Source organism: Cetorhinus maximus, chromosome 20 (assembly GCF_964194155.1).
Source record: "Cetorhinus maximus chromosome 20, sCetMax3.hap1.1, whole genome shotgun sequence".
Taxonomy (NCBI): Eukaryota; Metazoa; Chordata; class Chondrichthyes; order Lamniformes; family Cetorhinidae; genus Cetorhinus; species Cetorhinus maximus.
The window spans coordinates 70,381,449-70,407,799 of record NC_135898.1 but is presented as its reverse complement, the minus strand read 5'-3'; the positions used below and the strand labels follow the sequence as shown (position 1 = coordinate 70,407,799).

The following is a 26,351-nucleotide window of genomic DNA, read 5'->3' as shown; positions in this document are numbered from 1 at the left end:
GGGGTCAAATATGACATCAAGACTGCAAACAGTCTGTTTCAGTCTCACACAATTGGCAGGGAGAGGGATGGAATCAGTGGCTAGTGATGCATCCCTCGAGCACCATTTGGACACCGTGGAGGCCCGCCGTGATGTCCTATACCCCTGCTTTGGCCACAGGATGGGCAGCAGCATCTCCCAGCATGGGAGTTGGTGGCAGGGGTGGTCAGCGCCAATGCTCTGCAAAAGAGGACAGTTACCCTGTACTGCAACACGATGAATGGTCTCATCCGTTCCGCCAGGGTAAGTCACTTTTCTCATCGCTCTCAACTCACATACTCACAAACAATATATCACACATCCACAGGGATCTGACACATCAAGGGACAACACTATTAACTCTCACACTCACCCTCACATCTCCATCAGGCTTATATCGTCTCGAGCTTGTGTCCTCATCCCGTCCATGGATCCCCTCGCCACATAAACATTCTACGCACAGGCATGTGTCCTGCTCGCACTCTCTCCATCTGTTTTCATGCAAGAGAAGCCTGCTTACATCAGCAGGGGGGTGATCCCAGACCAGGCGTGGAGTGACCCAAATTAGACCTCTCACTTGCTTTGAGGAGTGTGCCATCACACTGATTGGTGAAGATGTGGGCCATGCCTGCGGTGACAGTGAGGTCGGTGGCGAACACCCTCGTGAGGATCCTGCACCACATCATTCCTCTCTCAATGCATATGTGAGCGCTCTCTATCCCGCTTTTAACGCTGCTGCCATGCCCTGATTATCTCTACTTTGGTTCACAGGGAGCTCTGCCAAGCGACCGACACCCTCAGCCAGCCAGTCCCTCAGCTCCATCCAGGTCCTCACCGCCAGCCAAGAGGGTACCTCCTCCATTGAAGAGCTGGAAATAGGCAGCCTGGACGACCCATCACAGCGCTTACCCACACCCTCCACCAACGCAGAGACACACACCTTGGTGGGACCTAGATCTAGGGCAGGCTCGGGTTCACAATCTGGTGGTCACCGCACGGACACAGGTCTGCAGCAGCAGGAGGCAGGTGCAGCCGAGCTCCCCTGTGCTCGGAGGACTGCAGGGGAAGAGGCACCCGTGAGGTCTGAGTCAGATGACGAACCTCTAGATTTAGCCTTCTAACTCACCCTGGAGAGTCAGCAGAAGGCGGGGGAATATCATGCAGAACCATTGGAAGCCCTAAACAGAGTGGAACGTGAGTCGGAGAGTGAATCTGCCTGCCCTCTGATGAAGTGGTGCCCACACGTGCATGTATAGGGGTCTCCATGGGAAGAATGGCAGATGCCATGGAGACCCTGGTCCAGCAGAACGCGGAGATGTGTGCAGACTTACACTCCATCGTAGGAGCCATGGGTGAGTTCCTGCAGTGGCAACACGAGAGGGCAATGGCACCCCAACGTCCCTCCAGGTGCTCCTTCCCCTCAAGGCATCAGGCCATGGTCCCCAGGTACCCAAAGGGAGGAGAAGCAGCAGCTGGACACCCCTGAGTCATCCACTCACTAATCTCAGAGTCTGCACTCTCCCTCTGAGTCCCCTTTGCCTGTGACCCCCTCAACCTCGTCCTCTGTCACTGTAGATGGAGCAGCTGGCCCACGAGTGATTCTGGAGGGAGAAGTGTGTGTGGCAGGGCCTTTTAGAGCTTCGTGCAGCTCTCCCACACACGTGGATCCTTACCGCATCACACTCATCTCAATGCCCTGAGCATTTCCAATGCTGGGGTTCGCTTTCAGTTGTCCATCTGAGCTGACCTGCATCTCCGCCCACCCAGACCACAACTCTCATTTCACTTTCAATTTAGCCAGCATGGTGGTGATACAGTTTTTAATTTGCTCCCTGTCCTTTCCCCAGTCACCCATTTCCTTTCGTCGATCACTGTTGACCCCATTGGCATCACGTTCCTCCTCCCCACCATGACCTACCAGCCACAACCCTTATCTTTCAGGGATGGCCAGGTGAACATGCACATTCCCTTCCTTCCCGAGAGTCCCACCCCCATCCATATTCGCCTCCCCAATCTCCTCCTTCCACTCCCAGCGTCCGTGACTGCCTCTGAGACCCCACCAATCACCCTCGCTGTCCCTTCTACTGATAGCTCACCCTCCCAACCTACCACCTCACTCTGCCCTCGATCATTCTCACCATTCGCTCGTACCACGCCCATCCTCATTTCGTTCCCCAAGAGACAGTCAGAGACTCATCAGAGCCCTCCCTTGCACGTTGACCTGGAAATTGCCCCCTCCAGACCCCTTTCCCCCTTGGAACCCATGCCCCCTTGGAAATCTTCTTCTCCCTCCAGCCTTACTTCTCCCTCCACCCTTACTCCCCTCCCCTCTCCGTGCTCATTCCTCCCCCACGGACTCCCTCTCCTCTCCATGCTCCTTCCTTCTCCTGGACTCCTTCCCATCTCCGAACTCATTCCCTTACAACTTCCACCCCCCTTACACCTATCTTCCCAGCTGCCGTCTTCTCCCCCATTACCCCCTCCTTCCCCTGCAACCCCTTCCACCTGACACCTGACACCTTCGTTCCCTCCCCAAACCTCACCCCTCTGACACCTTCATTTCCCCCTCTCAACCGCACCCCCCCCAACACCTTTGTTCCCCCCTCCCAACCTCACTCCCAACACCCTTGTTCCTCCCCCCTCGAACACCCATTCCCCCACAACCTCACCCCCCCCAACACCTTCATTTCCCGCTCTCTACTCACACCCCCCAGCCAACACCTCTTCCTCTCCTTGTTGATCCTAGACCTTCCTCTCTTATCCCCTGGTATATCTTCCTCTCCCAAATATAGCTGGTGTGAGCAGGCTTCTCTTGCATGAAAACAGATGGAGATAGTGCCCAATCAAAGGACCCAGCATCAGAGGGGTGGGGGCACCACAAGAAAGCACATTCCCTGCCAATTCTATCAAGCCCCTCCCCATCCCTTGTGGTATGGCATCCCGTTTCCTGTCACCACCATCCAGCCCACACTTACCCCTCTCCAGTGTTCCACACCGATTCCTGGTGAGGGCCCCAGTGATGTAACAACAGTGGCCACTGCTCTCGATGGCACCGCTGGTGCAGGAGAACTGAGGGCCTCTGAGTGGCCAACAGCTCTCAGGGACAGGGTTTCCGCCCTACGTCGTGCTTAATTCAACAGGAGATCCGATGCTGCCCAGGTAAGAGCCTGATTGTTATCAAATTCCCTCAGACCTCCCATTAATGATCGATTGAGGGTTCTCACTGGTTTACTAGCCGGTGGACAGAACCCCTACAGCAATCATTAAATTCTGCCCACTGATTCTGTTCTCCTCAAAATTTAGTTGAAGGAAATTTCTGCTCATTTAATACTAAAGCAGCCTGATAATTGAGGTACTGGGAAGGGGTCGAGGGAGGAGGTCATGAGGTAGAACTTGATGTCATCAGCGGTCAACTGGAACCTGATGCTATATTTTTGGACAATGTTGCTGAGGGTCGGCATGCAGATGAGAAACAGTAGGAAGCCAGATAGATCCTTGTGAGACATGGGAGGTAATGCGGCAGAAACAGGAAGAGAAGGCATTGCAGGTGATTCTCTAACTATGACTGGATAGATAAGAGTAGAACCAAACAAGAGCTGTTTCACTCAGCTGGATGACATGGAGAGACATTGGAGGAGGAAGACGTGGTCAACCATTTCAAAGGCTACAGATAGGAAAAGGAGGATGAGGAGGGATGCATCACAATTGAGTTATACCAGCAAGAACTCCTGGCATGAAGAGTTCATATCCCTGAATGTTTTTTTTTTACATTCATTCATGGAATGTGGTGTCGCTGGCTAGGCTGGCATTTATTGCCCATTCCTAATTGCCCTTGAGAAGGTGGTGGTGAGCTGCCTTCTTGAACTGCTGCAGTCCCTGTGCTGCAGGAACGCCCACAGTGCTGTTAGGGAGGGAGTTTCAGGATTTTGACCCAGCGACAGTGAAGGAACAGTGATATATTTCCAAGTCAGGATGGTGTGTGGCTTGGAAGGGAACTTGCAGGTGGTGGTGTTCCATGCATCTGCTGCCCTTGTTCTTCTAGGTGGTAGAGGTTGTGGGTTTGGAAGGTGCTGTCAAAGGATCCTTGGTGGGTTGCGGCAGTGTGTCTTGTAGGTAGTACATGCTGCTGCTACTGTACATCAGTGGTGGAGGGAGTGAATGTTTAAGGTGGTGGATGGAGAGCCAATCAGTAGATTACGTTGTCCTGGATGGTGTCAAGCTTCTTGAGTGTTGTGGGAGCTGCACTCATCCAGGCAGGTGCAGAGTATTCCATCATACTCCTGACTTGTGCTTTGCAGATGGTGGATAGACTTTAGGGAGTCAGGAGCTGAGTTACTTGCCACAGGATTCCCAGGCTCTGACCTGCTCTTGCAGCTACAGTGTTTTTATGGCTGTTCAGTTTCTGGCCAATGGTATCCCGCCAGGAGCCCCAGGGGTTCAGCGATGGTAATGCCATTGAAGACATGGGCTGCTTCAGTATCTGAGGAGTCACAAATGGTGCTGAACATTTGCAATCCTCTGTAAACAACCCTACTTTTGACCTTATGATGGAGGGAAGATCATTGATGAAACAGCTGAAGGCTGTTGGGTCTAGGATACTTACCCTGATGAACTCCTGCAGCGATGTCCTGGAACTGAGGTGATTGACCTCCAACAACCATCATCTTCCATTATGCGAGGTATGACTCCAACCAGTGGAGAGTTTACTCCCCGATTCCCAATGATTCCAGTTTTGCTAGGGCTCCTTGATGCCACATTCGGTCAAATGCTGTATTGGTGTCAAGGGCAGTCACTCTCACCTCACCTCCTGAGTTCAACTCTTTCGTCCATTTTTGCACCAAAGCTGTAATGAGGTCAGGAGCTGAGTGGCTCTGGCGGAACCTAAACTGAGCATCAGTGAGCAGGTTATTGCTGAGTAAGTGCCAATTGATAGCACTGTTGATGACACTTTCTGTGGACAGGACACGCCTGGGCAATTTTCCACATTGCCGAGTAGACGTCAGTGTTGTAGCTGTACAGGAACAGCTTGGCTAAGAATGCAGCTAGTTCTGGGGTACAAGTCTTCAGTACAATTGCTGGAGTGTTGTCAGGGCCCACAGACTTTGCAGCATCTAGTGTTTAAAGCCATTTCTTGATATCACGTGGAGTGAATTGAATTGGCTGAAGACTGGCATCTGTGATGTTGGGGGCCTCAGGAGGAGGCCGAGATGGATCATCCACCTGGCATCACTGACTGAAGATAGCTGCAAATGCTTCAGACCTGTCTGTTGCACTGATGTGCTGGGTTCCCTCATCATTAAGGATGGGGATATTTGTAGAGCCTCCTCCTCCAGTTAGTTGTTTCATTGTCCACTACCATTCACAACTGGATGTGACAGGACCACAGAGATTAGATCTGTTTTGTTGGTTGTGGGATCACTTAACTCTGTCTCTTGCACACTGCTTCCACTGTCTTGCATGCAACTTGTCCTCTGTTGTAGCCTCACCAGGTTGACACTTCATTTTTAGGTATGCCTGGTGCTACTCAGGGCATATCCTCCTATACTTTTCATTGAACCAGGGTTGATCCCCCAGCTTGGTGGTAATGATAGAGTGGGGGATATGCCAGTCCTTGAGCTTACAGATTATGGTTGTATACAATTCTGCTTCTGCTGATGGCCCACAACGCCTCATGGATGTCCAGCTTTGAATTGCTAGTTCTGTTTGGAATCTATCCTATTTAGCACAGTGATAGTGCCACATGATGGAGAGTGTCCTCAATGTGAAGGTAGGACTTATTTGTCTCCATTAGGATTGTGAGGTGGTCACTCCTACCAACACTGTCATGGACAGATGCATCTGAGATAGGTAGATTTGTGAGGATGAGGTTAAGTAGGCTTTCCCTTCTTGTTTCCCTCACCACATGGCGAAGACTCTTCAGGACTCGGCCAGCTCAGTCTATAGTGGTTCTACCAATCTACTCTTGGTAATGGATATTAACTTTCTCACACAGAGTACATTCTGCACCCTTGCTACTCTCAGTGCTTCCTCCATGTGGTGTTCAACATGGAGGAGTACTGATTCATTAGCTGAGGGAGGATGGTAAGTGGTAACTGGCAGGCGGTTTCCTTGTCCATGTTTGACCTGATGCCACGAGACTTCTTGGGGTCCAAAGTCAATGTTGAGGACTGGCAGGGCATCTCCCTCCCGATTGTACACTGCTATGCCGCCACCTCTGCTGGTTCTGTCCTGTCGGTGGGATAGGACATACCCAGGGATGGTGATGTCTGGGACACTGCCTGTAAGGTATGATTCCATGAGTATGACTATGTCAGGCTGTTGCTTGACTAGCCTGTGAGACAGCTTTCCCAATTTTGGCACAAGCCCCCAAGTGTTAGTAAGGAGGACTTTGCAGCGTTGATGGGGCTGGGTGTGCTGTTGTTGTTTCCTGTGACTGGGTTGATGCTCAATCCATCTGGTTTCATTCATTTTTTTAGACTTCGTAGCAGCTTGATGCAACTGAATGGTGTGTTAATCCATTTCAGAGGGCATTTAAGAGTCAAACACATTGCTGTGGGTCTGGAGCCACATGTAAGCCAGTGGTAAGGTAAGGTTGGCTTATTTCCTTTTCTAAACAGCATAGTGAACCAGATAGGTTTTTAACAACAATCAACAATGGTTTAATGGTCACCATTTGACTAACTTCCAGATTTATTAATTGAACTTAAATTCCACTAACTGCTGTGGTGCGATTTGAACCCCTGTTCCCAGAGCATTAGTCTGGACCTCTTGATTACTAGTCCAGTGACATTACCATGACGCCACTGCCTTCCTTAATACAACCCTACATGATGACATTTGCCTTGTAATGAGTAGGTGCTGGTTCTGCCACCTTACAAAGATATTGCTCAATCCTGCAAAGAGCAGAGACCTATTTCAATGGGCCTGTGCCATTATTCTAGTTGGTTTCCTCAGTCACTGGTGGGAGACAGTGGGAAACAGGCACCATTTTTGAGGACATGGTGTCAAATTGACTTGTGATATATTTCACTTTGATACATTAATGCCCAAACTGTGCTATCTGAAGCATCATGTTCTTTTAAGGGAATGTTGCAGATCAATAATCGGAAACTACAGATTGAATTTATGTAGGCCTTTGTGACCAATGGCCTTCAAGCAATCAGACTTTGATTTGTGGTTTCTAAGCACAGCTTCAGGCATCACACAGAACCTGATTCTTTGGCAGAGAATCAGAAACATAAATGCTGGTTTGTGATAATCAAAGGAAAAAGCACATCCAATACACTTCTTGTGATATATGTTGCATCTACCCTCTTTTTATTTAACTACTTCACTACAGTTTGACTTTAGAATAAAATGCTTCTCACACCATTCATTTTCACTATCAATTCAAATAACCAAATTTAAGCTATGGCTTAACCATAGCTTCCTCAAAGAAGAAACATAATTTAGAATAATCTAAACCATACATTATTTGCTATACTTATCTTTTTCTAACAGCACTCCTCTATTTTCCTCTGTTTGGCTGAGCACGTAGTCACATCACACAGATGTTCTTCTCCTACCACTGTTGACAGCGTGCTCCACCAGGAGAGTCACTTCAGTGCCCAAACTTGATCTGGGTCCTCATTAGAATATAATGAGAGCACATGGCAGTGCACTACTGGATGTATGACTGCATCGAAGGCAAAATCTGGGCACTCCTCAGGCCTTTAGAACATCAGCAGCATTAAAGGAATTCTGCAGGAGGAACGCCAGGCCAGAAGCTGTTGTATAGCCCTGGATTTGGTATAGTCATCTTGTCATCTGTTTGATGCTTTTTTGGCTGTGGCTTTCTAGTAAGGTAACAATATGCAGGTCTTAACCTGTTTTCACAGTTGAATTAATGGGGTTTATAATTTCAAATACTACATAAGAAGATTTCCCAATGAAATGCACCAGCAATTGCTTCATCAGTATGATGCAAAACTGTGCTTTGGGAAAAAACAAATCTTCAACTGGAAAAGAATTAGAGCTTTTCATGGATTCTTGAACCAGCTAGAACCCACGCTGCCTGACCGAGTTTCTGATTTGCTCTTCTATGCTCATAAATTACAGTACACTTTGAGGAGAAATTTCCTCATGTCGTGCAGGCCGACTGGGAGCAGGCGGACGCCTGACCACGCTCGGGTTCGTGCTGTCATTTAAGTGGGAGGGCCAATTAGGGCCTGCCCAGTGTACTTCACGATTCCCGTGCATAGCGGGAGTGGGTGGGCGGCGGTGGGCGCGCTCAGCCTGCCGGGCCCAATGGTGACCCGGCGGCCTTATAAAGGAAGGTTTGGGAGCCTTGGAAAGGCTGCTCACAATGCCTGGGCGAAGGGCTCTGCAGAGGGGCAATGTTGGTGATGTAAGTCCGGAGGGTAGGCCATCGGGACAGGCCAGGCCGGAGGGCAGGCCAGCGGGGCAGTGTGCCCCTCGTTTTTCCGATGTGTGCCTAGCTGCCCTCCTGGAGGAGGTGGCAGTGCGGCGGGAGGTCCTTCATCCGAGGGACAGGAGGCGGAGGCCCCCCCACCTGGCCAAACATGTGTGTGAGGAGGTGGCCAAGAGTGTTAGCTCCCACGATGTGGTGCAGCGCACATGGCTCCAGTGCTGCAAAAGATTCAATGAACTCCTGCGCTCAGGGTATTGCCTCAAGTCACCCTTTCCCCCAAACCCATCCCCCCAACACCCCCGCCAACTCTGAGTACAGTACTGTCATTGAATCCCTCTCGGCATGAATCCCTTGCTGGGTGTGACAGCAGAGATTGCCCATGCCCAGTTAACCCTGAGAGGGTTGAGCTAGGATGTGTTCTGCATCCACAGCTTGTGTGACACTGACACCCAGAGTATAAATTGGGGTTGAAAGTCAAGGGTCTGCACCTAGGCAGAGTGATGGAACTGCATCTTCTGGTGTTTGCCCTCCACATGCTTGTGCCTCCTTGCTTAGCAAAGTGGCACCTTGTGGTGCCACATGTGATTGAGGCAGCATTTGGCCAATGCGGGGGGGTGAGGAGGCAGGGGGTCAGCCCTGGCTTGTTTGGATGAGTGTGCGGCAACTGCAGGGTGATGAAGAACTGGAGTCCTGCAATGTCCCACTCTGGCTGGGTTGGCAGGGATGCGATGGGAATTCAGGTGCAGGCTGGACTAATCAATGCTCCCCTCTCCTTTTCAGGAAAAGACTGCGCACAATGCGTCGGAACGAATGCGGACTGGCAGAGGGCATTCCCAGTTGGCCATTCTTACTGCTTTCGAGCAGCAGGCCATGGACCTTGAGAGGCGCCATACCTCCAGGTCCACTGGTGGCGGTGAGGCTGGGGTGCCAGAGGGAGGTATGTTTGGCGAGCACTCAGGTCACCATGTGTGTCACAGAAGCCATGGCACTGTTGAATGCTCCGTGATTGTAGTTAGCAACATGAGTTTACCCTTGATTATGGAAGGATGAGCGCATAGTGACCTGGGGGAGCGGCATGCAAGTTGACAATGTATGCACTGTAATTAATCAAATGTCCTTTTCCTTCCTTTCAGCATCACCGGAGCAGGGCCAGGAGGAGGAGACAGAGGGCCCACCTCTCACCCCTGAAGCCCCCGAGCAAATGCACTCACCAGCGTCACACCAACTCAGCCAGGCAGGCACCAGCGCAGATACTAGCACCTCGGTGGGAACTAGATCTTCGGCTAGTGTCCTGGGACACGGCGGTGAGGGCACTTCACACTCACTTGAGGTGTGGGCAGAGACAGAGAGTGCCCAGGGCGCTGGCAGTCAGAGGACTGCTGGGGACCAGGTACTTGCTCGTTCGGTGGCTGATCATGTGCCTCTGGAGGCGTCCGTGAGGCAACAAATGCTAGAAGTGCAGCAGAGTGTGCTGAACGGGTCAGCATCTACCCCCTCAGCGTTCTCCTGTGCGTGCTCATCCTCGGACTCACTGCTGGACTCATCATGTGTGCATCCAGAGTAACTGCGTCCACTTCTTCCTCATCCACTGTGTCGCCCCTTTTCAGCGCCAGATTGTGGAGAGCGCAGCATGCAACCACTATCAGCGACACACGATCTGGGGGGTACTGGAGTGCACCCCCTGAGCGGTCCAGGCATCGGAAGCGCATCTTGAGAAGACTGATGGTTCTCTCCAACACTTCCCTTGTGGAAGTGTGGCTCCTATTGTACCGCTGCTCAGCCTCTGTTCTTGGGTAGCGGAGAGGCGTCTTGGGCCACCTCCTGAGGGGATAGCCCTTGTCACCCACCAGCCATCCATCCAGCCGGGCTGGAGCACTGAAGCGCCCCGACACCTGGGAGTGTCTGAGTATGTAAGCTTTGTGGGAGCTGCCTGGGTAACTTGCACAGACTTGCAGAATCTGCAGCTTGTGATCACACGCTATCTGTACGTTCATGGAGTGGAAGCCCCTCCTGTTGACAAAGGCACCGGGCTCACCTGCTGGCGCCTTGATGGCCACATGTGTACAGTCTATAGCACCCTGGATGCGGGGGAAGCCAGCAATGGCCATGAAGCCTCTGGCTCGCTCTGCCTGACTGGCATTGTCCCAGCGGCAGTGGATGAAAGTCAATGCACGCCTGAATAGAGTGTCTGTCACCTGCCTGACACAAGTGTGGACAGCTGATTGGGAAACTCTGCAAAGATCATCCACCTATCCCTGGAAAGAGCCGGAGGCATAGATGTTGAGGGCAGCTGTCATCTTTAGAGCCACTGGCATGGGGTCCCCACCCACACAGTTTGCTGAGATCTCAGGGCCTATCATCTGACAGATGGAGATGACTCTCCCTTGAGAGACAGAGCCTCCTGCAGCACTGGTCCTCAGACATATTGAGGTAGCTGCATCGCCGCCTGTCTACCCTGATAGCAGGATATTGGCATCTTCTGCGGCCCCTTCTGCCTTGAACTTCCTGTTGGCCCTGTGCCCCTTGTGCCTGCGCCTCTCCTCCCAAAGGTGGCTTCCCTGGGGGCTGAATGTGGACTCCTGGCCTCCTCCCCCTTCTGGCCCTCCCTTCCCCCTCAGAGAAGGTGCCTCCAGTGGAGAGCACAGCTCCCATTCCCAGGCTAAGGGAGGGCTTCCTGAAAGCTGCAGGTCCCAGAAATGATTTCTACTGTAGAGTCCTGACCAAGGCTTTTATTCCTGTCCTAGCAGCTGGTATGAGTTTTGAAGTCTTCCTGCTCACTCCGGCAAGTAAAAGTTACTTTCAATTTAAATCCCTCAAACATCACATTCGCGACCCCACTCACCCCTCTTATCCTGTCTGTGGATGAGGTTTATACAAATGTCTCCTGCCCGCCTGCCCGTTGCACCCATGCGATGTCCTGAAGATCGCACGGGCTGTGAAAAATCGAGATCAGTTGCTGCCTCAAGGGCCTTAACTGGCCCGCTAATTGATGGCGGGCACGCATCCGAACTTATAGCGCGCCCGCCTTCCCAAATATCGTGATGGCACACGGCTACGTCAGGACACTCATCTGACGTCAGCGCGCATATTTTACACGCGGGCATGCTGGGTCTGCACTCGCAAGCCAACAGGAAAATTCTGGCTTTTGTGTTCTTTCTCCTCCACCAGGCTAGGATGGTTGCATTATTCAAGCAGGGGTCTGAGTGTTTATGTGGTCAATCTTGGAAGGAATGGTGTTACAATTATGAGGTTTATAAGATTATTATATTTTGGAAATATGTTTTAAACTTAGGGTAAATGAAAGGGGTCATGTGACCTGTACTGACAGTAAGGCTGGATGGTTTGATTGTTAGAGATCAAAGGAAGGCTTAGATTGTTTTACTTAAAAGGTGCAAGGTATTTACACTTGGAGACAATGGCAGCAGTCTCTGAGTTTATCATGAGTAGACTTGGTCTGATTCTCCCAAAGTCCCAGAAAGGTGTTGAAGTTACAGGGTTGTAAACAGTTGAGCTGTAAACTGTCCATTTACTTCTAAGATGAGAGGGAGTTGGGATCAAAGATACCTAATTAGCACTTCTACTTGAATGTAAGGTTAATATATTTCACATTGCCATAGAGAAGAGGGCAGAGGAAACCATTTTTGATATCAGTTTACAGGCCTCCCTGGAAATCAATGAATATCACAGATAGACAGCAGAAGTTCTGTGTGGTCAACAGAGGGAAAAAGCTGTTTGACTTTGCGAGCTACCACAGCCAGAGGAAGGTAGTCTCTAGTCGAAGAGATGCTTCCGGTAGTCATCTAAGGATGCTGGGAGATTTGTCCTGACATAGCCAGGTGGAAGAAGAATCATCAAAACAGGCTTTGCTGCTATGGTGAATTTAAGGAACTCTCTGAAAACTGAAGAAAGCGCCTCGAGGTCGACACTCGAAGTTACTACTCAATAGAATGGGGGATATGGAAATCCATTGGAACTTGGGAGCAACTGTGGACTGTTTACTAAATGGACTGTAATTCCATGGGGAGTGTGATGTGTGATGAGTATAAAAGGTGAGGATCCTCTCTGTAGTTTAAAGTATGAGCTGCCTACAAACATAAAATAATGTTTAGTCAATAATATTTTAGCCATTAGTTACAGTAAAAGTTTTAAAACTTGAAATCTGTCATGTAATTGTTTCAGCTCACAACTGGAAGTTCGAATCATTTTTTAAAAAGTTATAATTCTCTACGGAGTTGGCAACAATGTCAAAGGAGAAATACCTTGATTACAATCAATAGGCATACTGGCAGAATTGATTAATGAAGCATTGCTGATAACCTATTATTGAAATATCTATGTTTTTGGAATATACTGGTTTGAAGAATGATGGATACAGCAATATTAGGTTGCTTTGACTGTAAGGTTTTGTTATTTATTCAGGTAGGCACGAAACAGTTGTATGGTCAAAGGGATAGCGGATTTTGTCTATGATGATGGGGAGTGAGTAGTTACTGGCTTAGGAGAGACCCAGGAAATAAAGCTTCAGCACCTGTCAAAAGGATTTGTAGTTGTTGCCAGTTGTCTGGCTCCAAATAAATGACCCCCACCACCAAGATTAAAATAATAACAGTATTCTGCAACTAGTACAGAAGCAGTAAAGCTACTTTTTAATTCAAAATAAGGACTTATCTTGACAATATCAGTTTGTCCCATCTCAGGTATGGTGAGAACAAGGTTTTTAAAGAGCAGTTTGACTCTGAACTCAGTATTATCAGAGGATACAATTTACAATGCTCAGCCTGCTTGAGCTGCAAGCTCCCGAAATATAATAGACAAAGTTTGAGTACGGAACCATTCAGATTAAATTGGCTGCCGAGGATTTACACCCTATTTCCTCCACAATGAGCCTATTTTCCAGGTGATTTTTGGGAGCAAGGCAGAGGAACATTGGTCTCATAAGTTTAGTATCTGTATGAAGTGCAACTCTGTTGCCGAGGCCTGAACTAAACCCAAAGTGAAACCATCTTCCCTGTTAGGTCAGGCCCTGATCCCGGCTGGAGCTTTCGCTCCTCAACAACAAAATTAGTGCAAAGTCAAACTACTTCACGTCAACACGGCTGTTGGCATGTAAATACGTGCTAAATCTTGACCAAGGAAGCTTGGAAAAAAATGTATACATACTTCAGTAACTGGCTCAAAAATAAAATGTCTTCAACCACATGTCGATATCCTGTGAAAGAACCAAACTACCAATTCTGATATCAACACAGATGAAGTTGGAACCCATTTAAACATTTTAAAGGAATTGGTTACTGGTGTTACTCATTTTCAAAATTTGGTTGTACATAAACCTACCAAGGGGATCCTGGCACAGGAGTGGATGCTACAGGTTTGGTCTGGTGACGTACTCGTTCTTCCTCACCAATTGCTTTCTTTGAACCATTCTAAATTAAAAAAAAAAATACATTTAAATTACAACAGAGTTTTTCCCACAACTCTTTCATCGACAATAACAACTTGCATTTATATAGCACCTTTATTGTAGCCTTGCTGTGAACCTGACTCAAGGTAATGCAACAAACACAGGAATCTCATAACCTAAGGTGACAATTTGTTACTTGCAACAGATTTGTAGATTGGAAGGAACAATGTTTTTTTTTGCTGGAGCGAGAGCAGTATTCATGTATTAAGAGTGAAACCTTTAATTTAGACAACTGCTGTGATGTCAGCATTTTTATTTCATTTGCATACTCTTACCTGACTTGCCACTAGCACGCCAATCTATAGCAACCCTATACTGTGCTGTCTTTTAAAGACAACTTATTGTTATCATCTACCGACAGAACTGGCTGAATGCAGCTAAATATTTCATTTAAATGTTCTTACATTGTCAGTGTAAGATCACTTATTTAGCTCATGAGAGACAGAAACACAGCATTATTAGCTAGATAAATATTAAGTGAAACAGATAGACACTGAGTTCAGGATGAACATCAGCACTTCATTTGAACCCTTAAGCATAAGGATGAAAATACAATGTACATGAATCAACTCAGTATTGGTCTTCTCACAACGCTTGGAGGATAATAATACTTATTAACACATGGGGCAAGATATTGAGGTAGGCAGGCGGGGCCCGTTCGCCGATGTCGTCGGGCGGAACTCCCGATGTTACCCTGCATCAGGTCGGCGAGGGTTCAGCCGAATCAGCTGTGCACCCGCTGACCTGTCAATGGCCTATTGAAGCCATTTAAAAAGTAATTAGACTAGTTAATGGACCTGCTTGTCCAACCCCCGGCGGGCTTCAGAAAAAGCATGAAACCTCATCCACGGGCGGGATGAGGTTTCATGTAGGTTTTTAAAAATTGAATAAAAAGTTTACTTAAAAGTGATGGACATGCCCCAATTCATGTGACAGTGTGACATGAGGGGACATGTCAGGGCCATTTCATTTCTCTACATGTACCATTTTTAAATTTGGCGCCGATCTCCCTGGGGCAGCACTTAGCCTCAGGGAGATGGGTGCACTCTTTCGCGCACACGCGTGAAAAAGCGCACTCCTGGCTTATGGAATCCCTCCCCCGCCTGCACAGGGATCGCATAATGCTTCCTGACGGATATCACGTAAAATGGCGGGGCCCCCCAAAGGGGGGGAACATTCTTCCTATGGAGTACAAGTGTAAGTCAGGAGCGATAAAATGTATTATAAAAATATTTAGGAGTGGAGAGCATCGACTAGAAAGGGGGGAAAGTGCACTTATCCTTCAGCAGAGAGTACAGCTTGCTGTCTTCCCTATCACTCCCAATCCCCTCCCACAGTGGCACTAACCTAACGTGAATGCTTCAAGCACACCAACTCCTCATTAAAATAACCATTAATAGTAATTGAAAGCAAAATGGAGGATTTTACTCAAGTTGGTTCCATACTTGTGTCCTAATTAGCCCCTTCCAAGGTGTTCAGCTGTGTGTATCTTCTTTATGTTGATATTTTCATCACTTCTTTTGTAAATGCAGAGGTGGATATTGAAGGACAGGATCCACTGATAGGCCCAGCACAATTAGAAGGGAAATTTCTAAAATTATGGCTGCAAGAACTACAATGCGCAGTTTGTAGAATCTTACATATACAAATTGGCTGCTATGATTCCTATATTACAACATTGACTACACTTCAAAATTGTTTCATTGGCTGAAAATCACTGTAGGATGTTTGGAGGCCATAATAGGTGTATATAAACACAGGAAGTTGTTTCTTTCCTTAATCAACAAAACCCAACAGCTTTGCTTGTTTAAAGTTTCAATGTTATTTGCATTTAATTTTACGTATACATCAAAAATACAATTAATAACAAACCTCTTCTCCATTTTCATCTGATTCAGTTTTCCCTTCTGAAAGCAGATTGGAAGACCTTGTGCAAGGCTGTTGGCAAGACTCTTTCTCTTTGCCTGTTAATGAAAATAAATAGTTCTGTATTTAAAAGCCAAAGTCCACAACTGTTAATAAAAACTGTTGACAGTTTAAGGTACATTAAAATAACCACGTTACACAAAGCATCTTTTAAGATGGTTAGTTTATACTTTTTGTATTTTAGTTATGTTTTAATAGTTCGATGCAAGTTAAATTGTTTCCATCATTTATCCAGTTGCTCATTATAATTCAAATCACAGTAAATAGTCTTCTATATTGTACTCATTAATTATGTTTTTCTTTAATTATGTTTTAATTTGAATGCTCCTGTTAGGTCCAGAAGATGCATCATGTGCTGTAGAAAATTATTTTGTTACTGTTAATTACTGTAACATGTTGATAAATGCATGGTTTAATGTATATTTAATCTTACTGTGGTTTTAATATGTAAAATAATTAACAAAATTATTTTTATTAAAAAATATGCTCAGAAAATTTCAAAGCAGCATTTAAGTATTCATTTCAAAATTGTTGATGATACATGACCTGAGGAATGGGTTGCACATGGGGCACTTATTTATGAATACAGCCAGATTAACAGAATAAAGTTTGTTTTATATTTTTAACATAATGCTCCTTCATAAAATTAGCTTGGTTAATCTCAATCCAGGTCTTCATAGACGCAGGTCAATATTACTATAATTCAGCACAAGCCAACACAAAAGTCAGTCTCAGAGAGGCTGTAGTTATGGACAGATTGAAGGGGGCATAATTAGAATTACACAGATGAAAATGTTGCTACAAACTCATAACCAACAAGCTATAGCTACAGTGTCTTATATGTTACTTAGGAGGACCTGGGTTTCCACTGTTGGCTATTTTAAATAGCTGAACACCTCCACTAAAGTTACAGAGACTGGGATTTCAGAAAATCACCTTAAGTGTTTGTACATTTGCACCATGATACAATTTCAGAGTCACAAATTAATCATTATAATATCCAGACTTGAGCTGACAAGTGGCAAGTAACATTCGTGCCACACAAGTTCCAGGCAATGACCATCTCCAGCAAGAGAGAATCCAACCAATGCTCCTTGATGTTCAATGGCATTACCATCACTGAATCTCCCACTATGAACATCCTGAGGGGTTACCATTGACCAGAAACTGAACTGGACTAGCCATATAAATACTGTGGCTACAAGAACAGGCCAGGGACTAGGAATCGTGCGACGAGTAACTCACCTCCTGACTCCCCAAAGCCTGTCCACCATCTACAAGGCACAAGTCAGGAGCGTGATGGAATACTCCCCACTTGCCTGAATGAGTGCGGCTCCTACAACACTGAAGAAGCTGGACATCATCCAGGACAAAGCAATCTGCTTGATTGACATCACATCCACAAACATTCACGCCCTCCACCACTGATGCACAGTAGCAGCAGTGTGTACCATCTATAAGATGCACTGCAGGGATTCACCTAGGCTCCTTCGACAGCACGTTCCAAACCCACGACCACTACCACCTAGAAGGACAAGGGCTGCAGATAGATGGAAACACCACCACCTGGAAGTTCCCCTCCAAGTCACTCACCATCCTGATTTGGAAATATATCGCCATTCCTTCACTGTCGCAGGGTCAAAATCCTGGAACTCCCTTCCTAACAGCACTGTGGGTGTACCTACACCACACGGACTGCAGCAGTGCAAGAAGGCAGCCCACCACCACCTTCTCAAAGGTAACTAGGGATGGGCAATAAATGCTGGCCCAATCAACAAAGCCCACATCCCGTGAATGAATAAAAAAAAATGATTTATTACTTAAGAATAGTGAACTGTAACTGACCTATGGATATTTGTGCCTGAGTATTCTATGGTATTCACTATATTTTCCACTATGGGATTATCTAAAGTGATATGAAATACTTTGATGTAAAATCCAAGTCAACATAAATCTAATTTCATTCAGCAGAGATAAATGATTGTTGATTAAAATATTGCTTACATGAGTAGTGTGGATATGCATGCAATCCTTTTTTCAAAGTCACTTTTAAAGATAAATCATGCTGCCTTAGTAAACAGTAATAGATTTGCTTTGAGATCCATTCAAACATTTAGTGAGATCTATTTCCAGTTTAGTAATAGATTATGTAGTTTGCATAATTGCTGTTGACTTTTGGTTTTACCATTTTGGAAGACATCCATTTTATAAAGTTTGATTTAGTGACCATTTCAAAAAACATAATATTAGACGTATATTCAATAATATGCACTTGTCATTTCAACAATAATAAGAGTGATTTTAACTTTACAAAAAAAGTCCCTGTGATAGAATTGTAATCACATAAAGAACAAGAAAATTGGCAACAGTCGCAACATGTCATGTGTTCTGACACTAACAACAGACTGCCAGGGAGAGATTTGGTTTGGATTTTCACTGTTGACATAAGCTTCATGCACTGTCAAGATGTTCAGAAAGCCTTTATTATAGTCATCAGCAAATCAAAATGCAAGTAAACAAAATGAACAGTTCTATAATTGAAAACCAAATTACAATAATTTAACTCTTCATCTTGCTAATTTATCAGTTTTAGCATTAATTGTGTTTTTAGAAGGTAATGGTAAAAATTAAAGATTTTATTTTTATTTTAGAGAGTCTGTACTTGCCACATACATATCTTACGTTTATTACATTTTGACTGATAATTTATTTTGCTCAAGTTTCTTCCAAAAAATAATGCAAATAAATAAACACTCAAAGGGTCTGTTCATCTCCACATTTCTATTCAATGTTATTCGGTAACTAAATTTTTCAAAGTGTTTTTCTGATATTAATCAGTATACTATAGATTTTATAGTATCAGCCATCAAGCACCATCAAAGCTCTGTGGACAGAGCACTGGCTTAGTCTTGAGCACCAGTTTCAGTTGTTATTTGAATTTGATCATTATGTGTACTTTTGGCGCTCTGTGGCTAGGTCACAAGATGCACCCAAATTTATTGACCGTGAAAGTCAAAACTGTCAGTTTTGAAATCTGAAATGAGAAGGTCATACACGTTAGGGTTATATTAATGAAGGAATTACTTCCTAGATGCTCCTACAGAACTGCATGAACTATTCACATGTTCCAAGAGCTAGGGCTTGATTTTCTTTTTCCCACATCTACAGAGGGATGGCAGTACTGCCACGCACCCACCTGCTTGAACCTGCCATGACCATTGCCTAATTTTCTGGATCGTAGGTCGTTTATGTCTTTTAGGCGGGTTTCCTGATACATTAAATTAGAATTAAACCAATGCTTATGTATGAGGTCAATAGAATTTGATTTATTTATTGGATATTTTCATGATTTATAATTGAGTTTAATTTATTGAAAAGCAAACATTAGATTACAAAAATAAATATATTCAGTAAAGACTCAGGACAGCTAACGTGCAGGATCTCTAATCTGTGTGCACATTCATGAACTGCAGTAACAATACAATTAGTAATATAGAAAGAAGAACAACACTAACAATTTTTGGATTTGTTTGAGAAGTCCCAGAAGTTCGAGACCTGCTACTTACAGTGCTTAAAAAGGATTTCTGATAAATATTTGCTTGTAAATGGTAAAGGCTTTATTCTTTACTGCAATAAGCAGATAAGCACAAAGCTCATTTAACATGTATAAAATACGTCTTAATATGTATTCTGCTTCAAAAGGGTCTGATAAGGATTTATGAAGATTACTTTTCTAATGCAGTTTCTTGGTGGATATTTTTCACGATGTAGCTGCCAATTTTGTATATAGTTTCTCACCATTAATCATCTGTGCGGCAGTTCTTCTATTCTTTCTCTCTTATTCATTTGTGGTGAACAACTTTAACTAGTTTCTATGCATAAGTAATTTCTGTATTTCTTAAAAATTACAGATGGCATGTTACCGGAAAGGGCTTAAAAATACTCTGATGAGTTTAATTAATTACTGACAGTGAAAGGAAATACTTTTGGTCCTTGCATTGTGATTTGTAGCACAAGTAAACCAGAAATGAGGAAACAGGCTTTTTACTTTTCTTCAACATCAATTGAATTGCTTGACATTGAGTCAGCAAGTTGGGGACTCAAGCCTAATTCCAGGATTTGACAATAGTTCCTGGGCTGACACTTCAGTGCAGCACTGGTGGAGAACTGCACACTTGGAAGTATGTCAATTTTTGCATGAGGGATTAAATGAGGCCTTATCTGTCTGGTTAGGTGAATATTAAAATCCCATGCTGCTGTTCAAAAGAAAGAGAAAATATCTCCTGCAATCAGTACCGACAAAAAGTGATGATTGTTTCATTATCAGAAAACAGAGTCTATGCAACACAACAGTTGACCTTCTGAAGGAGAAGAAAAAAACTGATTTCCATTTCTGGTCCACTTCAGTACTAAGCATAAAATTAGACAATTAATACCCACCTTGTGTCACCAACAAAAGCCCTCACGTAAGTCCTTAAAAGGAACAAGCTGGGAGTGGAGGTAGATTGGGAAGAGGGTAGCAGTAACTGGGATTGGGGGAGGTGGCCAGCAATTGAAGCGGGTAGTGATTGAGGGGTGGTCAAGATTGGTGGGAGGGGGTGATGCTAGCTTGAAGAGGTCCAAGATCTGTGGTAAAATGGAGTGCTATGTACCTTTATGACAATGTAGTTAACTGACCACGTGACTGTACCGACCCATCGCTATATAGCAGGGGCTACTTGGGTAACTGTAAGTCTAGAGCTGGAGGTGATTGAAGAAGCACACATTGTGTTAGTTTCCTGTTCTCAGTTCCAATAAACCACCAGTGTTTGTTCAGTTAATCGGTATCTCTGCCTATATTGTTTCAAGCACCAACTAATGTGTGAATATCAAGGGTGCAGCTTCTACTCACTGACAAAGCGAACTGGATAACCTGAAACATAAAACTGGTGATGAGGATAAACCGGATCAATTGACAGCAATCAAGAAAGCCACGGTAAGCTGGCTATGTTACTTCACCACTACCTTGAAGCTGTTTGAAAGCTCAGTCTTCTTAGTCATCAAGTATGCCAAAGTTTGGGCAACTTGAACCATTCGACCCTGTTTCTGATGACTGGTCTCGTTACGTTGAACGCCTAGCGTTCTTCTTTACCGCTAACGACATCATGGGGAAGGACAAGAAGAGGGCGATTATTTTGTCCGCATGCGGGATCAAAACGTATGGACTGATCCGCGGTCTCATATCACCAAACACCCCCGATACGAAGACTTTCGATGAGTTAGTAAATATTGTCAAAAACCACTTGAAGCCAAAGCCCTCAGTCACTACGCAGCGTTTTAAATTCAATTCGAGGAATGGTCTTCCAGGAGAGACAATCGCTGGATATGTAGCTGCTTTAAAGTGATTAACGGAATATTGTGAGTTTGGAACTTCAATTAATGACATGTTGAGAGACTGATTAATATGCGGAATCGGGGATGATGTTATTCAAAAGCAATTGCTATCTGAAACTAATCTAGACTTCAGTAAGGCAGTAGAATTGGCAACAGCCATTAAGAGCACTGTTAGAGACTCAGAGGCAATAAAAGATACACAAAATGGTGTCATCCATCTTGTAGGGCAGGAAGGGCCGGTAACAAAAAGCATGAAAACATCAGGCCCTGCAGAAAAACGGGAAACACCCACTATGTACAGACCATTGAGGGACAACAGTACTACAATGAAAACCTACAACATTAATGAGAGAAATGCAGCCAGTTCAGAAATATCGAATGTTTTTTCTGCCACCACAATGGCCACATAATGTGGCACTGCAAAGATAGGCTGAGACAGCTTTTTAAAAACAATGGTCGAAATCGCGAAATCTGTCTCGTTGAAGAACCAGGGGAAGCAGAATCTGACATCTATTCAATATACAACCTGAAAGTGGGGAGAACTGAGTCAATCCACATCTACACCGCTGCAAACCAGTTCTTATATAATAGGAATAATTCCCTGATCTTGCCCCAAATAGTAACAGCTGTCTCACCGTCACTAAACTAAAGCATGTGCTTCATTGTGACAGCATTCCAACATTAACATCCTGCACTACCTGCCTGGTTCCCTTTTGTAACTGAAAGCCCCGCTGCTCTCCTCGCCCTTTGTAACTGAAAGCCCCACTGCTCTCCTCGCCCTTTCTAACTGAAAGCCCCACTGCTCTCCTCGCCCTTTCTAACTGAAAGCTCCACTGCTCTCCTCGCCCTTTCTAACTGAAAGCCCCGCTGCTCTCCTCACCCTTTCTAACTGAAAGCCCCACTGCTCTCCTTGCCCTTTGTAACTGAAAGCCCCACTGCTCTCCTCACCCTAACTGAAGGCCCCACTGGTCTCCTCGCCCTTTGTAACTGAAAGCCCCACTGCTCTCCTCGCCCTTTCTAACTGAAGGCCCCACTGGTCTCCTCACCCTTTGTAACTGAAAGCCCCACTGGTCTCCTCGCCCTTTTTTAAACTGAAGGCCCTGCTGCTCCCTGTGCCGTTATTAAACTGACAGCTCCGCTGGTCTCTGCTCCTTATTAAAAAGACTCCGCCAGTTTTTAACACCCTTATTAAAATAAAGGCTTCACTGCTCTCCGCGCCTTTTTAAATGGAAGGCTCCACTGCTCTCTCCACCCTTTTAAAAATCAAGACTCCGCTGTTCTCTGCACCCTTTTTAAAATGAAGGCTCTGTTGCTCTTCACGCTCTTTTTGAACTGAAGGCTTTGACCGTCTCCGCACCCTTTATGAACAAAAGACTCCGCTGCTCTCCACATCCTTTGGTGCTGGATGCCACTGCGTCCACCTTTCACCCGCTCTTCCAGGTGTTACTGACTGCTTCCATATCCTCTTTTCACCTGCTCTTCCAGGTGTTACTGACTGCTTCCATATCCTCTTTCCACCCGCTCTTCCAGGTGTTACTGACTGCTTCCATATCTTCTTTCCACCCGCTCTTCCAGGTGTTACTGACGGCTTCCATATCCTCTTTTCACCCGCTCTTCCTAGTGGAACTAAATGGAGCTTAGTGAGATTCTTTGTTTTGAGTTATTTCCGTGAATTCAGTTAGGGCATCGTTAATAGTTGTAAAAGCAGCTAGGAGACTGTATCAACCTTAGGTAGTCTTAGGTAGCTTGTGGCTCCTTGGAAGTTTTGGGATAAAGCCAGACCTCCAGCTGAAGTAGAGTAAATGCTACATCTATTGTCTATGGTGCAGCCTGTGGTTGGGAGCTGGTATGCAATATATGACAAAGTTGAAAAGGGGAGAAACGGCTGGAGGTTTTAAAGTTAAAGGAATAAATCTACAGTAATCCTCAATAAAATGCAGTTAACCTTGTTGCAGTCGGAGTTCTGGAAGAATCACCTTGGCTGCAGTTTGAAACCATAGCAGCAAGCTATTGGAAACCACAGATGTTTTCTGATGTTTAACGCCACTGTGCAGGGAGGCCTGTGCTGCAGTTGTGGAATCCAGAGTCGTGATGTCGGTAAATAAATCGGAGGATTGCTTAGCCAAAAGCTAATGGAAGAACCCCCACAAAATGTTGTACCTTGGCGAATAGCTAGAACACTGTAGAGAAACCAGAGTGAATTCTGGATAGCAGTGATATATATTTTGGCTTGGTCCCAGGAAAGATGAATGAACCTTCAAAGGTTTCATAAGAGAACCCTTGAGGGAAATAGAAAGTAGAACTGAGTTTATAGGATAAGTCTTTATGAGCCACAGTGTTAAGTTAATAGAGCTTACTTTGTTTACTTCGTTTTGATATACAGTAAAGTTTGTTTTTGTTTAAAAACATGAAATCTTGTGGCGTAGTTCTGTCGGTTAAATGCAGAGTGTTTGGATTTCTTCTTTAAACGTTAATGGTCCCTAACAGCATTATTAAACATCTGATATTTAAAGGAAAAGTGCAGCCCTAGAGCTACTTAAAGGCAATTGAGAGCAAAAATTCTTTTACATTATTACTGGCTTTTGCAAAGGCTGCTTGAATAGAAAATCCTGTGAAGCTTGAATTAATGGTATGTACTCTGCCACTTGAAGCTGTCAGCACTGAAGGCAACAATACGCCTCAGATAGAACACAAGTGCTCAAGCACACAAAACAGCAGACTACAAAACTGTAGTTCAATAAAAAATAAGAATAGGACTTGTTCTCTCAATCTTTCCAAAACACTGTACTTGTCGCATAATTGTGATCCCAGTAGACAACAGTGCAAAACTTGATGATTACATAGCTTTTTATTTCAATCATCGTAGCAGAATTTTAATGTAAGTTGCATGTATCAGAGTCCCTGAAGCTCATCTCAGCATCAGGTACCTATGGTGTTTTATTGTCATTTTGTTTGGGTACTTGATGTTTCCACAGCCATTGGCAATTCTACTTTGCAACGTTCAGCATTCATAGTCTATTCACAATGTTTTTCCATGCCCAGTGTACATTCTGCAGCTGAGAGGGTGGTTATTTTGCTGCCAAGCATCTGCCAATGCCACACCAAGCCCAAAGATAAGAGTTGGATGAGAATGACCTCATCATAACTCTTCCTCTGCTTTTCCATCTCTCCTGCCAGGAGGTTCCTGACCGATGTTGGTCATCACCGCATAATAAATAAGCTGTGTTGGGAACTAAGTAGTATGGGGCTGGGTCTGTACCACACATTTCAACCCATATCTGTGCACCCCTTGCAAATGTTCGACCTTAGAAACTACAGATACATTTTTTGTTACCCAAGTGATTCCATACTGAGAAGTTAACATCAAAGGATAAACTGGAAAATCAGATGTCCCATATCTGTATTCTCACTTTCTGAAAAGCAACGCTTTAGTAACGCTTTCTGAAATGTTGGAAAAATTATCCTACCTCACCTACAGAATGTGCTAATTAGCAACATGCACATAAACATTTTAATATATTGCCTATTATCAAATGTAGTAATTAGCAATTTATCAAGATGTCAGTTTATGTTTGAAATAGAACTACCAAAAATACGCCAATATGCACCAATGGACGCAATTAACTTTTTATTGTAGTCTTAAGATTACTGCAATTAAATTCTCTGACGAGTTCTCAGTCGGTACTAACTGAGGATGTATTACCCATCAAATTCTCTTTACCTTTGAAGAAAACAGTACAACATGATCAGCAATGGGGATTATTTGACCTTGGTCTATATCAACAGACATTTTCTTCCTTTGCTTTATCTAGAGACGATGTTTTCACATGAAATCACAAGCTATGTATTGCCTTGAAGGAGATTTCAGTTTTTGGCTATTTATAGAGAAATTTTCAGCACAAGTGTTTGTGAGTTCATCACAGATAACAAAGAGAAGAAACCTTCCCCTATGGTGAAACCTTGAAACAACGGAATTGGTTATCTACAGCAACCACAAGCATTCACAAAACAAGGTGGTAAGCTTAATTTAAACAGTCAGCTAACCAACTAAACTAAATAGGCATATATTTATTTAGCAGCATTCACCATTGTACATTTTATATCCCAGAGATATGCAAAGATGACAGACCAGTTTCTATGTGTATAGCAAGAATTTATTTACAGTGCTTCAGAATGTCTGCTCCATGCTATCAGCTCTAGCTTCAGCAACTTCTACAGTTTGTTTATGTTCTCTGAGTCTACATCCAAGCTTAACCAATCAAGCACAGTGAGCATCAATAGTAAACAGACTCAGAGGTTGTGGTCCCACATGATCAACTCAGTTGCATGAACATACAAGATACATGACCTTGAAAATGATCTGACCATCTCAAATTTTGTGAAGCGGAACTGATATGTCCTAAATCCGGTAAATAAGGAAGGACACTGTTGTGTATAGTCTGTGCTAGCGATCATGTTAATGTGCGCTTCAGTGGGGTTTTCCAGTTTGAATCTAAGCCATTCAAAAAGGCTTACCCCTATAAGACTTTCGCCTTTAGCTACATAGAACATGAACCTGTCTAGGGTGACATCTTTGAAGTGTACTGGAACTGATATTCTCAAAACTGGACTAATAGTGTCATTGTAAGCTTGTAGAATGTCAGTCGCAGCAGTGTGAGAACATGGCAGAAAATACTGATGGCAGAGTTTGCCATTCAATATAGATACTTTCATTACAACATCGATCAGAGGTGACAGTGAGATACCCACGATCTTGACTGAGCATTCCTTAACATGACCATTCCTTAACTTTACCATTCATGATGGTATATAGATGCTGTACTTCACTCTCAGGAAAAGGATCCTCCACATGTCAAACCTCTTCTTTGACCTACACACCTTTCTGAAGTGACCCCACTTTAAGCATGAGTTACAATTTTTCCCTCGAGTTGGACATGGCATTGTGAATCAATAGGCACTTCCATAATTTATGCATGGTTTTGAAGATATCTGGCCATGATGAGGCAAGTGTTGATGAGACTTCTGAGGTATCTTTGTCCACAACCCTTATACTTGAGCTGGTTGGGCAAGTTGTGTCTATAACAATGAGCCTGAGGGTACATTTCTGAGTAACCTTTTCAAATCAAACATGGCAAATTCGATTTGGACTGCCAAGATCATAAC

At 44.7% G+C, this 26,351-nt stretch overlaps 1 protein-coding gene across 1 annotated transcript in view; it reads right to left on the bottom strand.

Annotated features, from left to right (window-relative positions):
* The window catches only part of tcerg1l (transcription elongation regulator 1 like), a 345,583-nt gene that overhangs the window by 287,028 nt on the left and 32,204 nt on the right, over positions 1-26,351 (bottom strand). The window contains exons 2-3 of the mRNA XM_078565305.1: positions 15,762-15,853; positions 13,763-13,851 (exon numbers count right to left, since the gene is read on the bottom strand). Of these exons, the coding sequence (XP_078421431.1) occupies positions 13,763-13,851; positions 15,762-15,853 (181 nt within the window). The remainder of the gene's footprint in view (positions 1-13,762; positions 13,852-15,761; positions 15,854-26,351) is intronic.